Raw genomic sequence first — 15,877 nt, forward strand, 5'->3', positions numbered from 1 at the left:
CATCCCTGCCCAACATCCATCCCTGCCCAGCATCCCTGCCCAACATCCATCCCCGCCCGACATCCATCCCCGCCCGCCGTGCCCAGCCCTGCCTGGAGGAGCAGGATGCTGCCACTGCTCTGGGTTGTCCCTGCACCCTCGGGGGATGTGTTTGTCCCGGTACCACACCGGGAGCTCTGCAGGGAACATGGGTTGGCCAGACCTCAGCAGCCTTGGCTCAGGGTGCAGCCTCGGGCTGGGGGAGTGTGGGGTGAGGTGCAGGGTGGGCCGGGGTGAGGTGGCTGGGTGGGCTGGGGAGCAGCACTTGCAGACCAGGCAGTGGCACAGCCGCACTCCTGCCCAGCCCTGGGCTGTGCTGGGACAGCTGTCAGCAGCAGAGGGTGGGCACAAATGGGGAGGGGGCTGAGGGGATCCAGCCTCACCTCAGGTGGGATCTGGTACCCACCAGAATATTTGCAAACTTCTCCTGGAGGCCACCAAGACTCTGTTCCCTTTCCTTAGGTGACCTCAAGGGTTTTGGTGCACATGGGTACCCCTCTCCTCCCCTCCTCCCAATCACCCCATCCCTACCTGTCCTGAGATGCTTCCCAGGGCCTCAGGGTTGGTAGCAGAAGGGCTGTGCTGTCCCGGGGGGCTGTGGCAGTTCTGTGGGGAGCATCAGGGGGCTGAGCTGCCAGCCAGGTCCCTGTGGCTGCCAGTGGTCTTGGTAGTGGGCAGGGGCTCACCTTTCAGGGACAGGTGCTATTGGATCTGCTGCAGGGAAGCCAAGCCCGGGAGATTGGGTTACAGGCACCCGGGTAACAAAGAACTCTGAAATCTAAGCCCAGGAATGGTCATTAACCATCACCCTGTGCTTCACTAACAGAAGGAGCTGTCCCTGTGAGGCCAGGGGGCTCTGGGCTCCACCGTGGGCACGCTGGATATCGTCTGGACCCGGGCAGCAGCAGCAGAGTCCTCCACGTCCTGGGCCAGCCTCCCCAGCCGAGAACATCTGGGCAGATGTTGGCCAGCGGAGACCCCGTGGCGCTTCAGCCCACACATCCCCAGGTGGTCCGGGCTGCGGGGACAGCTGTGGCAGGAGTGGGAGGGCACGGTGGGCTGGCAGGGCTGGGACTGGTGCAGGGACACTCTGATCCGGGCTGGCAGTGCCCGGTGGGTGGGGTGGGGTGGCCCTGCCCTTCCCTGGGGCTGCAGGCTCTGGTGTTGGGGCTGGGTTAGCAGTGGGACACCCCAGCGTCCCACTGGGACACCTGTAAGGTGCAGGACCCAGGGGAGGTGACAACGCCGGGGAAGTGCAGGACTCTGTCCCCACAGCTGCCCGTGGTCCAGCAGCGATGTCCCAGCCCTGGCATGGAGGCTGCTGCAGACTGCAGACGGGAGCGTGGTACGGGGACAGATCCTTTTCTCTGGGAGGAGAAAAGCCCATCCTGGAGGCAGGGCAGGACAGCCAGGACAGCCGGCAGCATTCCTGCGTGGAGCAGGAGCGGGCAGCAGCTCCCACTGCAGGCAGAAGCAGGCAGGGAGACAGGCACGGCTCTCCCCTGCTGCCTCCTCACCAGCAGCCCTCAGGTCGTGTTTCCAGCACTCCTCAGAGAAGGAATTGGGGGTTTTGGAAATGAAGATCCCCACAGGGTGACTGAGAGAAGGGCTCAGCCCCTGACACTGGTGCCTGTGAGCCAGGGAGCAGCTCCAGCAGAGCAGCACCTCTGGGACACACATCCCGGGGCAGGACCCTGGTCCAGCCCTGCCACAGGCTCCTCAAGTCAGTGTACATGGGCTGTGTGTGCCCCCGGCCCCCCAGACAACGGGGTGGCACCCCATGGCACCCCAAGGCAAGGCAAGCACAGGCCAGTGGGGCCACTTTGGGACAGGGCTGTGCCAGGGACACCGATTTTGGTCAAACCCATTGGCCCAGGTGGAACACTGGGCAGATCAGGATCCAGCTGTGCCCTGGCATGCCGGGGTACCACCGTGCCTGCCTGTGCAGCCCCACTGCTGGGCACCCCCGCACAGCACAGGCAGGGTTTGGGGCAGGCGAGCCCTTGGTGACACAGGGACGGTGCATCTGCCATGCTGACACCATGAACCCTGCCCAAAGCCCTCCTGGAGCCAGGAACAGGGAATCATAGAACAGTTAAGGTCAGAAAATACCTTTAAAATGATCGGGTCCAATATCAGGCCAGCACCACCAGCAGGGTCAGCACCAACCATGTCCCCAGCTGCCACATCAACACATTTTCTGAACACTTCCAGGGATGGTGACTCTGCCGCAGCCCTGGGAAGCCGGTGCCAGCCCTTTACAACACCTTCAGTGGAAAGTTTTTCCCTAATATCCAACCTATCCCCTGGCACGACCTGAGGCCATTTCCTGTCACTTGTTACTTGGGGAAAGAGATGAACCTTCAGTTCAGTACAGCTCCTTTCAGGGACTTGTGTGGAGCAGTAAGGTCTGCCCTCAGGGGAGGCAGATCTGCAATCAGCAGCGACACACATGGATGGGAAACGTGTTTTCCTGCTCCTAAACTCATCCCCGGGCGCTGCAGGGACCTTCGGCACCGCGGGGAGAGCAAAGGTTGATCGGGATGAGCCAGGGCTCCGCCACCCACGCTCCACAGGCAGGAGGGGACAGCGGCCCAGAACAATCCCCTGCACCCCTGGGCACCTCGGGAGGGTGAGCACAGCCAGGGAGCACCCAGGGGACTCTGCACTGCACCCTCCCCTGCTCTCCCCGTTCCCTGCCGCTGCAGTTTAATCATTGCCCGGTGTCTGGCAGCAGCGCTTGGCACGGCCCCGGGGCCAGGCAGAGCGAAGGGCAGCGGTGACACACGGCTCATGCTGCCCTGCCCTGCCCTGCCCGGGCCCCAGCACACCCTTGGCCAGAGTTTGCCGTCCCCAAGCCGTGTGTCCGTGTCCCGCAGCCGGGGCTCGCACGGGCCGGGCCGCCCGAAAGGAAACGGGGGCGGATCGGCCGCTCTGGGCAGCGAGAACAGGGAGCTCCTTGTGCGGGGCTGTGTCCCTGGCAGCCTCCCCCGCCAGTGACCGGGCCGAGCCTCTGCCGAGCCGCTGCCAGCCCAGCCCAGAACAGCCCTGGGATTTCAGGAGGGATGGGCTTCCAATCCATGGTGGGCTCCCATTGCTGATGGACTCCCGGGGGGTCACAGCCAGCCCGGGCAGTGGCCCAGAGCCCACCCAGCTGGCCCAGCCAGGAACTTCCCTTTGGCAGGCCCTTCCTCAGCCCCTCCCAAGGAAAAAGTCTTTCCAGACAGGACAGTCTGGCAGGGCTGGGCAGTGTCCCCAGACAGGCAGGAACGCCTGGGCACTGCTGGACCCGGGCTGGCACTGCTGGACCCGGGCTGGCACTGCTGGACCCGGGCTGGCACTGCTGGACCCGGGCTGGCACTGCTGGACCCAGGCTGGCACTGCTGGACCCGGGCTGGCACTGCTGGACCCGGGCTGGCACTGCTGGACCCAGGCTGGCACTGCTGGACCCAGGCTGGCAGTGGGGCACCAGGCAGCAGCCAAAGAGCTCAGCACGAGCTGCTGCTGCCACGAGTCAGCAGGGCAAGAGTTAAGCCTGGTCTGGAGATTTTAGCACTGCCCTTACACACCCACCAGGGAAAGCAAGCGAGCAAGAAGTGACACGGGAATCCCAGAAAAGCTTGGGTGGAGGAAACAGGCACACCTTTGCAGGGCAGAAGAGGGCTGTAATTTTATTTGCAGCACCCTGAAGTCATCTGCAAACACAGGCGCCCCTCCCAAGCCCCGGCTCCCGCAGAGCAGGCAGTTGTGCAGCAGCTGCCGCCTGGCAGAGCAGCTGTCCCTGGGACGGCAGCACCAGGGAGGGACATCAGCACAACAGCAGGCTTGTTCCAGGTCGATGGCAGCAGCCCCAGCCGAAAGCCCAGCCTGGAGGCGCCCCAGCTCACTGGGAAGAGCCCGCAGGCTCCTCCCGCCTTCCTCCAAGCCCAGGGAGTTGCAAAAGGCGAATGCTGGGGCTCTGCATCCCCAGCAAGATGCCCCAGTGCTGCCCCACTGCTGGAGCTGGGCCAGCCCTCTGCACTGGAGCTGTTCCGGGGATGCAGAAGGGACAAGAGGTTGTGCCCAGAGCCCCACAAGCCTGGCAGGAGGAACAGAATGGGGCTGGGGGTTTCCTGGCACCAGGATGTTAATGCCCACATCCATGCTGTGCCATCAGTGCTGCCCTGGAGCACAGCCAAGTCTCTGCCATGCTTTGGCTGTCTGTCTTTCCTGTCCCTCTGTGCCATGGGCAGTGTGGTGAGGAGCAGGATCCAGATGGAGTTTGGTGCAGGGTGCCAGCAGCATCCCCCTGATGCTGTGGGAAGGGGGATGAATCACTTCTGGGGAGGTGGGTCCCTGTTCCAGCTGGAGCCTTGTCCCTGGCTCCTCTCCACTTCTCCGAGACAGTGACAATGATGTCCTCCATGCACACAGGGCTGCCAGCATCCAAACCTACCCACGAGCAGGTGGACACCGGCCAGACCTTCCCAGGGTGGAGGTTTCCCAGCACGGGGGTGGTGGCAGGGGCTCTGTGCAGGATTGCAGGCTCACAGTGCTCCCCGATCTCCAGTGCAGTCACTTCCTGGTGCCATCTGTCCTGGCACACATCATTCTCAGGGCTCCCGGGCCCCATGCCCCACCTGGCAGGAGCTCATCACCAGCACATCTGGCTGCAGAGTTCCCAGGTACAAAGCAGTGTCAGTCCAGCCAGTGCCAGCTCTGCCAGGTGCCAGGGCAGTTCCCGGGGTGCCCAAAGCAGCAGCCATGTCTCTGTGGCCTGGCCCCATCCCATGGTCAGCACATCCCGGCTGTGCAGGGAGGGCCCTTAGGAGATGACACAGCAGCACTTGGGGCAGCAGGAGCAGCAGCTGCAGCAGCCACACCTCCTGCCAGCCCCCTGCTCCTGGCCCTTGGGTGCCTTGTCCAGGGTGACGGTGTAGAAGGAGGCAGATGAGTCCCCATTGGGCATCCTCAGGCTGGCGTAGGGGTTGTAGGGACGGGACCAGGACTTGTCTGTGGAGATGGTTGGGCTGTTCCAGCCGTTAGCAAGGTCTGTCTGCTCCTCCTTGCCACAGGAGGGCACGGCTGCGGGGTTGGCGATGATGGTGGGCTCATCTGTCAGGTAGCGAGTGATGAAGCTCTGTTGGAACTGCTCCCGTGGGATGTTAACGCTGGCGTAGGGGTTCTCCACGGTGACTCCACGATCCATCTCCCTGCCCCTTGTGAGCACAGCTGGCCTGGCTGGCACTGCCCACCCCCTGCGGGACAGAGCCCCCGTTACCCCGGGCTGTGGGGGTGTCAGTGCTGGGGTTGTTCCCACTGCAGGGGAAGGGACCCCCGGCAGACCCCACTGGTTTGGGTGCAGGGTGCAGAGCTGCGCTCCCCACTCCCTGCCAGCCCCAAGGGACCCTCACAAGGCACACATGGAGCCAGCAGAGCCAGGAGGGGAGGCAGGAGCGGGGGTACAGGGGGTGGGCATTGGGGGGCAGGAGGCGGGGCTGAGTGGGACACAGAGTGCGGGTAGGGCAGTGGGGTGGGGTGAGAACTTCTAGGGGGATACAGAGCAGGAGGAAAGGGGGTGCAGGGGAGCTGAGAGGCAGAGGGAAGATGGGACAGGACAAGGGCAGTTGGGATAGGGCTTGGGGACGGGGCAGGCGGTGGGAGACGGGGAATCGGGGCGGGGGACGCAGAGGAAAAGGGGGGGCAGGCAGGGAAAGGGGCGCAGGGGGCAGCAGAGAGGACACGGGCAAGGTGGGGGCAGCGATCCCCCCGGTACTCACCGAGAGCGCGGCTCCGGCCGCTGCGGGGCCGCTCTGCCCCGGCTGCGCTTCCTCCTGCACGGACCGCCCCGGGCGGCGCCGCCCCGAGCGACCGACACACAGACAGACAGACAGACAGACAGACCGGCCCCGAGAGACCGGGGCAGGAACACCCCTCACCCGGCACCCACCGCCCGGCAACAACACCCACCGAGCAGCCCAGCCCACCGGCCACTGGCACAGGGCAGGGGCCGCAGGGAGCCGGGCACCCACACCCGGCACCGGACACTGGGCACTGGGCAGGGACACTGCTCAGGGGGCACTGGGACCAGAACTGGACAGGGACACTTGGCACTGGGCAGTGGACAGTGGACAGGGACACTGCTCAGGGGGCACTGGGACCAGAACTGGACAGGGACACTTGGCACTGGACAGGGGCAGGGGGCAGTGGGAGGTGGGCACTGGACAGAGGCATTGGGCAGCAGGCAAGGCCACCGGTACCGAGGTACCAAAGCAGCACCAGCCACCGGAACCAGGAACTGAGTGCCAGCAGTGGATACCAGCACCAGCACCACACAGTGCACAGTGAGCCCCACACGGCAGGCAGTGCCACCGTGCCCTGTCACCACTGCCAGGACATCTGACACCGGTACAGCCACCAGTACCATCCGTGGGCACCAGCAGTGGCACCGCACTGGTTCAGGGCAGCAGACAGGGACTGGGAGGGGGGCACTGCACTCCAGGGCTCTGTGGGAACCAGCAAACCCCGAGCTCCAGGCGCTGGGCACAGGGCACTAAGCACCATGAACTTGTCCTGAGCAGCGGGCAGGGACATCAGCTCTGCACCCTCCGGCAGCCCCAGGCTCTGCCTGCCCATGGGCACCCGGTCCCTCCTGCAGCCCAGGGCAGCCCTTGCCCGGCTGTGTCTGACCGTCCGGCCCTGAGAGTTAGGGTTAGGCTTAGGCTTAGGTTTAGGGTTAGGGTTAGGTACCCAAAGGTGGAGCTGTCCCTCCTCCAGCTCCTCCCAGGGCTCTCCGGGCACCAGGAATGAAAAGCTCGGAGCCGATGCCATTGGTACGCGTTTCCCCGGGGCTCCCGGGCCGTGCAGTGCCTGGCGCGGGCACAGGAGGGTGGTGATGCTCTTTGCAGGGCCGGAGGATGATGAAGGGCGGCGCTCCGCAGAGCGGGAGGCTTTGCCAGCCGCGGAGGGGGAGCTCGGTGAGCCCCCAGTGCCGGTGGTGGCCGCTCGCCCGACCTTGGGCCGGCTGAGGGCTCCGCTGGAGCTCCGGAGAGCCCGGGGGCGGCCGCTGTGGGGAAAGGACACACCGAGGGGTAGGGCCCGGGCACAGATGGCAACCCCCAAATTCAGGCTGTGTGAAATGTGAGGAAAAATACACAACAATAAAATGAGCGTTTATTCAGGAAAAAAGAAAAGGAAAAAAAAAAACAAAAACAAAGGGGAGTAAGGGATAATGGGAAGGGGAGAAAGAAAGGAAGGAAAAAAAGAAACCCCGGGTCTGAGCATTACGGAGTCCTCTGACCGAACCGACGTTTGGCCCCAGTGCAGGAACTTTATGACACTGCAGCGAGTGCAGCTAATCTACACTCTAATTTATATAAATATATAAAAATAGAGGTAGAGCGAAGTCTGCAGTGCCGGGTCCCCGCTGCAGCCAGCCCACAGCCACAAGTGACAGCTCTGAGGGACCTGCAGCCCCTTTTATACCCTCGGTCCCCTCTGCCGGGCCTGGAGCTCCGCCCCCATGGTCTCTGTTGATTGGTGCTGGGAGAGGATGAGGTAACACCTCTCATCCAATGGGGAGCTGCCACTGGGTTTGGTGGCGGGAAAATTCATCCCTGGTCTGTAGGGCCTTTGGAACAGGTTAAAAATCCCTTGGGAAATTCATCCCTGGTCTGCACAGTTGTGATGTGGAGGAATAGGGCCTTTGGAACAGGTTAAAAATCCCTTGGAAATGCTGCATGCTGTTGGTGAGAGATTTTCCCTGGGGCTTTTGAAAATGAGACACTTAAAATGAATCATTAAACTTACAAATAATGTATCAATAACAACCAATACATGAGCAAGAGATTACAAAATAGGTATAATACTTATTAAAATTGTTAGCTTTGTTAACAAAACAATTAATATTCAATTAAAACATAAAGAACAACCAGTACAACTCTGTAGTGACCTCATGTAACTCGTGGAAACTCCCTGTACAGAACTTGTACAACAACACTACTCTGCAACATTCTAATGGCTCCAAACAGCAATTTCAAATAATCACACATGCAAAAGCCAATTAAGGGGCTTTATAAATGACAGAAACACAAGTCTCCTGCCGTAGAGCACAGTTGTGCAAGGTTTTCTTCAAGGCTTTTACCTTTAATTGCCAGCTGCCTCCTCATTAACATCAGAGTGAGGCCCGGGGTACGGAATGAGGGGTCACTGGGAGGCACCAGTGGAGTGAGAATCACATAAAGGGAACCCCATGGGTCAGTGTCACCCAGTGATGGGGATCCCACTGGTCTGGGGGGCAACGTAGGGAGCACAGAGCAGGACCCAGGGGTAAAGCTGCCAGAGACGGGGGGTTGGCAGGGGGATGCTCAGTGCCAGGCTCTTCCCTTGGCAGGGGATGGTCAATGCCAGGCTCTTCCCTTGGCAGGGGATGCTCAGTGCCAGGCTCTTCCCTTGGCAGAGGGATGTTTAATGCCAGGCTATTTCTCTGGCACAGAGATGCTCAGTGCCAGGCTCTTCCCTTGGCAGGGGATGCCGCGTTTCTCAGGGCTGGCGAGTTGGATACGTGACCCCGTGTCCAGGCTGGCATTAACACCGACATGCCAGGAGTGGGCCGGTGCCTGGCCCGCTGCCGGCCGCTCCCCGGGCTGCAGGAACCAGCGAGGAGCCGCTTTCCTTATCGCCCTCCCGCAGCCCCCTCCGTCCCTGTCCCCTGCGGCTCCCGGCCCGGCCGCCCCCGGGTCACGCCGGGGCTTGGCAGCGGCGCGGGGGAAGCGAGCATTGTGGCTGCCCACTGCGGCCCGGCTGCAGGAGAAAGCAAGGATTTCCTGGCCTGGAGCAAGTCCTTCCCGTCTCCTCCCAGCTGCCGAGAGCTTCGGGGCTGAGGGTGGGCTGTTCCTAACAGGCTTTGGACCAGGAGGTCCACGCTCCCCTGCACGGAGCTGCTGCTGAACGTGCAAAGGAAGCAGGAGGCTGCACGGGATCTGGGCGCTTCGGTTGGCAGTGCCAAAACCTCCCCTTCTGCTCCATGCTACCCATAAACAAAACCCCTGCCCAGGCAGAGCCTTTGGCCAGCCCCGAGCTGTTCCCCTTGGTGCTCGTGCATTCTCACACAGTGTGCCACGGGCACAGCGGCAGCTGGGTGGGCTTGTGTCCCCACACAGGGACTTCAGGGAGGGGAATTCACCCATTGCCGAGCTCAGCCCGAACCCGTGACAGGTCGGTGCTGTGGGATCTGTGTCCATAACCTGCAGCTCCCTGTGCAGAGCCAGGAGCAGCAAACAGCCTGGCACATCTCCCGAGGCTGAACCCTCGCACAGACACCTGGAAAAGGGGCTGTAAAAGCCCCAGCTGGAGCATTGGACTGGGCAGCTCATACACACAGCCACGTTTCTTCCTGCTCAAATGTCCTCAGCCGAGGCGGGGGCAACCGCTGCTCCCACCCCCGTGGGCGATGCCGCGGCTTCCGCTGTGCCACGACCTTGTGCCTCGGCTGCACCTGCCGATGGTTTTTTATAGGACAAGGGCTGGTTTCCTGCTGTATTTCCGTGACTGAAAGTTTCCAGTTCTGGGCATGGCTGTGGCAGAAGGGCTGCCACTCGTCTCCAGGCCTGGAGCATCCCCAGCCCTTTGCAATCCTCTCCTTTGGCCCCTGCCCCGGGGATGGGTTAGGGATGGCACCTTCCTGCCCCGGTGAGGGCTCGGCCGTGCCCATCTGGGGCTGCTCTCCGCACGGGGAGCCGGCAGCTCCCAGCTCCCAGCTAAGCCCTTGGCTCCGGCTCTCTCCCAGCGGAGGTCTGGTTTCTGTCCTGCCGGCTGCTTGTCCTCCCCTGCTCCGAACAGTCCCCGTTTGTTTGGCTCCCGCTGCCGGCTGGAGCCGGGGCCGCGTGCCTGGGCCGCCTGTGCACAAGGGCTCCTTGTTCAGTGCCTCCCTCCCCGCTCGCTCCCCGCCTGCTTTAGCAATTATCCCAATTAGCTGTGCCCTGTCCCTGCTCCCCCGCGGACCCCGCTCCCTCTCGTAGCCGCCGCTGTGCGGGAGGGGCGATGCCTGCCACCTTCCTGGTGCGAAACGCACAGGCTGGGCACAATCCGGGTGCCTGTGGTCCGTGCGGAGCCCCAGGGCTCTCCTCAGTCCTCTTTGGCCCTTGAGGAGGGTGAGGAAGCTGTGCCGAGCCTGCAGCTCCCGGGGTGCCACTGGCATCTCCTGGGTGCCCCAGCCTCGGGGGGGGTTCCTGCAGCCACGGCTGCACCATCCTCATCCTCATCTTCATCCTCATCTTCATCTTCATCCTCATCCTCATCCTCATCCTCATCCTCATCCTCATCCTCATCCTCATCCTCATCCTCCCACAGCTGTGCGGGGGCGGGCGGGCGAAGGTTGAGGTTTTCGCTCTCTGGGGAAGGCTGGGGCAGCGGAGGGGCCTTTCCACAGCGGTTCTGGCAGTGCCGCGCCCCAGGGCCACCTTGTCCTCTGTCCCCCGAGCCCACGGAGAAGCCGGAGCGCAATCCCCCGGGAGATGCCGGCCACAGGAGCATCCCTGCCTCGTGCATCTCCCAGACTGGAAACGCAGGGCAGGCAAAGCCCCGGCTCCTCTGCCCGAGGCAGTGACAGCCCCTGCGATGGTCACAGCCCCTGCCACATCCCCGAGCAGGGACACAGCGGGGACACAGCGCCTCGGCAGGGACATCGGCAGGCAGGGCCAGCAGCTCCCGGGATGGCTCCGAGCGCCCTGCCCGCTCTGACAGCAGCCCCGGGCTCCCGGCCTTTGATCTTTACTGCTCGAGCCGGGCTGTCTGCTCCCATTTGCGTCTGCCGAGGGAGGGCTGCGAGCGCCGGGCTGGCGCAGGCTGGCAGCTCCGCGCTGGCACGCAGCAGCCGCCGGGCAGGCAGCCCCTGCTCTGCCGCACAGCCTCCTCCGCAGCCCTGCCAACCCCGTGTGCCAGCCCCGAACCCCGCGTGGGCACCGGGGTCCTGCAGAAGCCAGGGCTGGGTGAGCCCAGGCGGGTGCGGGCTCCCCGGGACCCTCTGAATGGTTCCTCGCTCCCAGCTGCCACCCACGGCAGCACTGGGAGTTCACCAGCTCCAACTCGTGCCGGACCCACTCCCCCTTCCAGCCCCCCATCCCCAGCCACCCCTCTTCCCCCCGCTGCAGCCCTCCCACCGCACGCTCAGACCAAGCATCGAGAGCAGCCGCAGCTCCTGCTCAGGGTCCCGCAGCCTCTGCCGGAGCAGGAGCCGTGCCCAGGGCCAGCTCCCAGCTGTGCACCCACACAAACCCTCCAGGAGGGTTACAGGCACGCGGGGAAAACAAAATCCTCATCTCAACGCTCAAATCCACCCGGCTGAGGCAGAAATGCAGCCACGGTGCCGCACACACGAGCATGGCTCACCCAAGCTGAGCAAAGGGCCAGCAGGAGAGCCGGGGGTGCTGCCAACACTGAGAGCGGGCACAGGGGAGCACATTGTGCCCTCATTGTGCCCTCCTTGTGCCCTCATTGTGCCCTCATTGTGCCCCAGCTCCTGCAGGACAGCACACTGGGACAGCAGGATCCCAGCACCTGCAAGCACAGCCTCGGCCGTGGGGCTGCGGCCAGAGTAGAGGGGGCAGGCAGGACTCTGGGTCCCATCACTGCCTTCAGGGAGGTTTTCCTGCAAAAGCTGAAATTACGCTGCAGAATCAAAGCTCTTCCTTGGTCTGGGCAGTTCGGAGCCGTGTCCCAGCTGAGGCAGAGCCCAGGAAGGAGCAGCAGGACTTTGGGCATCGCGGTGCCCGTGCCAGGACCACGGTGTCCCCCGGGCAGCCCGAGGGGACACTTGGCCGCCGCTGCTCCTCCTCCCTGACCCGATTTGTGCCCGGCATGCAGGCGAGCAGCGCTGGCAGGGTACGAGCGCCGGGCTCTCCCGGGGAGCCAGCACAGCAAACGCTAAATGTCACCGCAATTACAGCGATGGCACCGGAGCTGCTCCACCAGCCCTGCACCGCCCAGCCCGGGAAGGAGGGATGGGACAGCGGCTGCATCCCAGCTCCGCACATGCTCTGCTTTCTTCCGAGCCTCCAATCCCTCGGGCTCTGTTAAACCCGGCATCAGCTGGGCTGCACGGGTTGGGAGAGGCTTCTGCAGAGCTGCCATTTCTATTTCTGGGCCAGCCCTGTCCTGTTTTCCTTGGACACAAGGTGTTTTCTAAAGGAAATGGGTCTTCCTTGCAGCCTCTCCCCCCTGAAATGCAGCTCCAGATCTTTGTGGTCACCCGTGCCTGGGCCAGCAGTCCCTGGAGAGCTCCAGACACCCCTCATTCCCCAGGAGCACTGCAGGACTTGGAAGGAGTTTCTGACATGGCAGTGCTGCTGTGGGGTCACCAACCAGAACTTCTCCTTCTCTGGGGAGTCCATGGGACTGTGCCTGTGTGGGGCTGGGGGAGATGCAGCCTCAGATGAAAGAGGGGGCTCTGATGGGAGCAGGGCCTGTGGCTCAGCGTGTGGCTGAGTGTCACTCTGGACCTCATGCAGGACAGCTTTGAAGGACATCCCACCACCTCTCCCTGTGCCCTGGTCTACTGCTTGACCCTCAAAGAAATAAAGATTTTCCCTGTGTAGCTACAGGGAAATCCATCTGGAATTTCCCATGTCCTCGCTTGTGGATCCCCATCCTCCCTCCCTCCTGTCAGGTCTACAGGCAGGGAGCTGGGGTCTCTGTAGGCAGCTGCAGGCACAGAAACCAGCCATGAGAGCCCCCACCATGGCATTAGGATTGTTCTGGGAGCAGCAGTGGTCAGGTCCTGCAGCCAGCCCACACACTGCTTTAAACAGCAGCCAGGGAACAGCAGCAGCTGGGGCATCCCTCAGCTCCCAGCTGGCAACAAGAGACTGCTGCTTGCTTGGCAGATATTTCAGCAGCATCCCTCCTTCAAAATGGTGTTTGCTGTGCCTGGGCAAGCTGCACAGACAGCTCCTCTGCTGGTTTTGGTGGAGCACTGTGGAGGATGAGAGCTGCTTGTGGCCACCTCAGCCAGGCCTGGAGGGTCTCAGCCTGGTGCTGATCGTGGCACTTGGGGTCCCTTCTCCTGGTGCTCTACCCTGGCAGGAGAGGCTGTCCCAAGGGGATGGAGCCCAGAGGAGGAGAACACGAGGTGTGGGCAGCACGTCCATCCCTCCCAGGGCTCCCAGGCCAGGCTGTGCCAGGGCTCTGAGCAGCCCGTGCTGCCCCACACAGACCCACAGGGAAAGCTGCTCTCTGCAAAGCTGGGGATGAGCTCATGTTTTTGTGGGTGAATTATCTGTGTGAGGAGTGATTCACCAGAGCAAAACAAGATTGGTGTGAGAAGCAGACGGGATTTGGGGAAGAGCTGTGGATGTGTGCAGGACCTGGACAAGAGAACTTGGTGATGAGATCCAGTCAAGACACTGGACAGGAATGAGTTTTGCAGAAAGAAGCTGTGGTTTCACACAAGGCCAACACCAGCTGAACTACACCAAAACTACTCCTGATTATAAACAGCAAAACCTTGTTCATCTGGGACAAATGAAGGGAATCCTCTGGCAAAGCTGCTCCTGCGTGTCTGTCCAAGGAGAGCGGGACCCAAGGACAGCAGGTACAACTGAGCTGAGGAGCAGCCTCTGAATCCAAAGCTGTGCTTGGCCTGCTGACAAGATCTCTGAAAATGGTAAAATACATCAGTGCTGCTTGTAAAACCCAGGAGAGCAGCCATATCCCATCAGCACAGCTCAGAAGGCAATCTGAGGATATCCAGCCAAAATATGTACATTTATGATAATGCCCAATGCAATAGGTCTTTGTAAAAGATAACACAACATGTATGTTTAAATACCAAAGTTGGGAGTTAAACCAGGAGTAAGAGACAAGACCCAAAGGCAGAGGTGGCCACTGGGCTGAGGTTTGGTAGGGTTGTCACTCAAGTCTGAGCCACACAGGCCCAGACAGAGATGGAAGGTCTGGGTTTTGAAGGATGAGGTTATTTCAGTTTGGGTAGAAAGCAGAGATCTTGGTGGACCAGCTCAGCAGAGGAAAGGGAAAGCTCTGAACTGAGCATGTGAAGCAGAGGCAGAGCCATTGGGGCAACAGGAAGATCCCAGCACCTTGGTACAAACATATTCTTATTCAGCAGAAAAGATGCCCAATGTAAGTTATGATTATTTTTAAATAGAGCTGTTGCTTAACTCACAGAATAGCAGCATAATAACACCGTGGAGCTGGGTCAGCACAGGGATGCCATATGAATTAATAACAGAAAATAGCTGGTGCTCGCTCACTTCCTGCAATTTCCTCTGCTCAGTGAGCTCAAGCGGAAGATCTCGGCTCTGGCTCTCTGCACCCAGGCACGTGAGCAGGGCAGGCAGCAGCACCTGACACAGGGAGAAAGGGGAAGACTGAGGGAATCCCTGTTCAGTGGTGTTAGAGTGCCAGAGCAGCCTCACATTGGTCTCAGCAGTCAAGCAGACCAAAGAATGGCACTTAGAGGGACCAGAGGCACTCAAAAATCCCTTATCCAGAGAGAGAAACTCCAAGGTTAAAAACTCAATCATTGGCAAGAAGGGAACATGAATTTCCAGGTGGGGATGATGCTGCAGGGTCCCCAGGGAGAGCCACACTCTGGGGTCAGTCTGGCCTGGGAATGGAGCACAGCTGAGCCCTTGGGGTACCAGGGAATCCCTCGGCCTGGGTGGCTTTGCTCGTCTCTTCCAGCTCAGGAAAAGATGCTCCTGGGTGAGATTTTTAGCATCATTGCCTGAAGTGTGGATGAGAAGATTGTGAGCTGCACAAGGCCTGGCAGAGCTGTGAAATACGTAACCTCCAGCTCCTGTGTCCATCCCACCGATGGCAGGGCCAGAGGACAGCGATGGTGTGGAGACAATGTGGCTGTGTGGACACAACACAGCTCCAGGACCCCGCAGACCCCTCCTTACAGGGGCTGGATCTTTGCTGCAGCAGGGCTGGACGGTCAGCAAGAAGGGCTGGGCAGGGTGATCTGCAGGGAGGGCATAAATCCTGGAGGAATATAAAAAACCTGAAAACCATCAATGGGTGACAGGAGCAGGGCATCCCCAGCAGCGCCCGAAGGAGCCTGGTGAGCCCCCAGCAGCATCCTGCTCCAGCCAGGGCTGGGTGCAGTGCTGGAGCTGGTTTGGTTTGGTTTGGTTGGTTTGGTTTGGTTTGGTTTGGTTTGGTTTGGTTTGGCTCTGTGTGGGGCTGCCTGCTCATTTTGGCCATTTGCCTGTGGGGTTCCAGTTCTGGAGGCACCCACAGCACAGGGGGAAGGCAGCCTGGCCTCTCACATCTGCCAGGGGACATCCACACCTCTCACACCTGCAGGAGCCAGGAAACACGGACCAGGAGTCACCTGCTCAGGGCACGCTGTGGGGTGTCCCCAGCCTGTGGGGTCCTGTCTGCCTGTGCCGCTTTGGGGGCCACACCAGCCAGCCCATGGCCACGAGCGATGCTCCCAGAGCCCTGCAGCGCCCTGTCAGCATCACTGGGACCCAGCGGTGGTGTCACCCCCAGCCACCACGCTGAGCCCGCCGTGTCCCCAGGGACTAGTGAGCGGTCCCTGTACCCCAGAGGTCAGCAGGGACTGGGGGGCTGTCAGGAGACCCCCTCAGTTCCCCCGACAGCCGGTAGCCACGGATCCCAGGGGACGCAGGGAGCTCCATGGCTATTCTGGCAGTGGGAAAAAGCAGCGCCGGGGGAATTCCTGGCTGTCCGAGCTCTCCCCAGGCCCGGGGGCCGCAGGGGCCGTGCTGGCAGGGCCCCGCTCCCCGATGCTGCCCCACACGGGGCACGGGAGCAGCGGAGCCGCTGATGCTGAGTCACCGCGGGCCCCTCGGAGCGAGCGGCGGGGCCCGGC

General features: G+C 61.7%; 2 protein-coding genes across 2 annotated transcripts in view; both read right to left on the reverse strand.

The window, feature by feature from the left end:
• Positions 1 to 2,537, reverse strand: part of RNF224 (ring finger protein 224) — a 3,825-nt gene extending 1,288 nt beyond the window's left edge. The window contains exons 1-3 of the mRNA XM_015644508.2: positions 2,152 to 2,537; positions 726 to 817; positions 571 to 645 (exon numbers count right to left, since the gene is read on the reverse strand). Coding sequence (XP_015499994.1) covers positions 571 to 645; positions 726 to 817; positions 2,152 to 2,493 — 509 coding nt within the window. The 5' untranslated portion in view covers positions 2,494 to 2,537. The remainder of the gene's footprint in view (positions 1 to 570; positions 646 to 725; positions 818 to 2,151) is intronic.
• A 1,146-nt stretch (positions 2,538 to 3,683) lies between these two features.
• Positions 3,684 to 5,981, reverse strand: CYSRT1 (cysteine rich tail 1). Its single transcript, XM_015644582.3, has 2 exons — positions 5,799 to 5,981; positions 3,684 to 5,276 (listed from the first exon to the last, which is right to left on the reverse strand). The coding sequence occupies exon 2, from the start codon at positions 5,225 to 5,227 to the stop codon at positions 4,844 to 4,846; it is 384 nt and encodes a 127-aa protein (XP_015500068.1). The 5' UTR covers positions 5,228 to 5,276; positions 5,799 to 5,981; the 3' UTR covers positions 3,684 to 4,843.
• Between the last annotated feature and the right edge of the window lie 9,896 nt (positions 5,982 to 15,877).

Source organism: Parus major, chromosome 17 (assembly GCF_001522545.3).
Source record: "Parus major isolate Abel chromosome 17, Parus_major1.1, whole genome shotgun sequence".
NCBI lineage: Eukaryota > Metazoa > Chordata > Aves > Passeriformes > Paridae > Parus > Parus major.

Bases quoted from the DNA above. Each gene is read 5' to 3' on its own strand.
- CYSRT1 (XM_015644582.3), bottom strand. From the start codon at position 5,227: ATGGATCGTGGAGTCACCGTGGAGAACCCCTACGCCAGCGTTAACATC.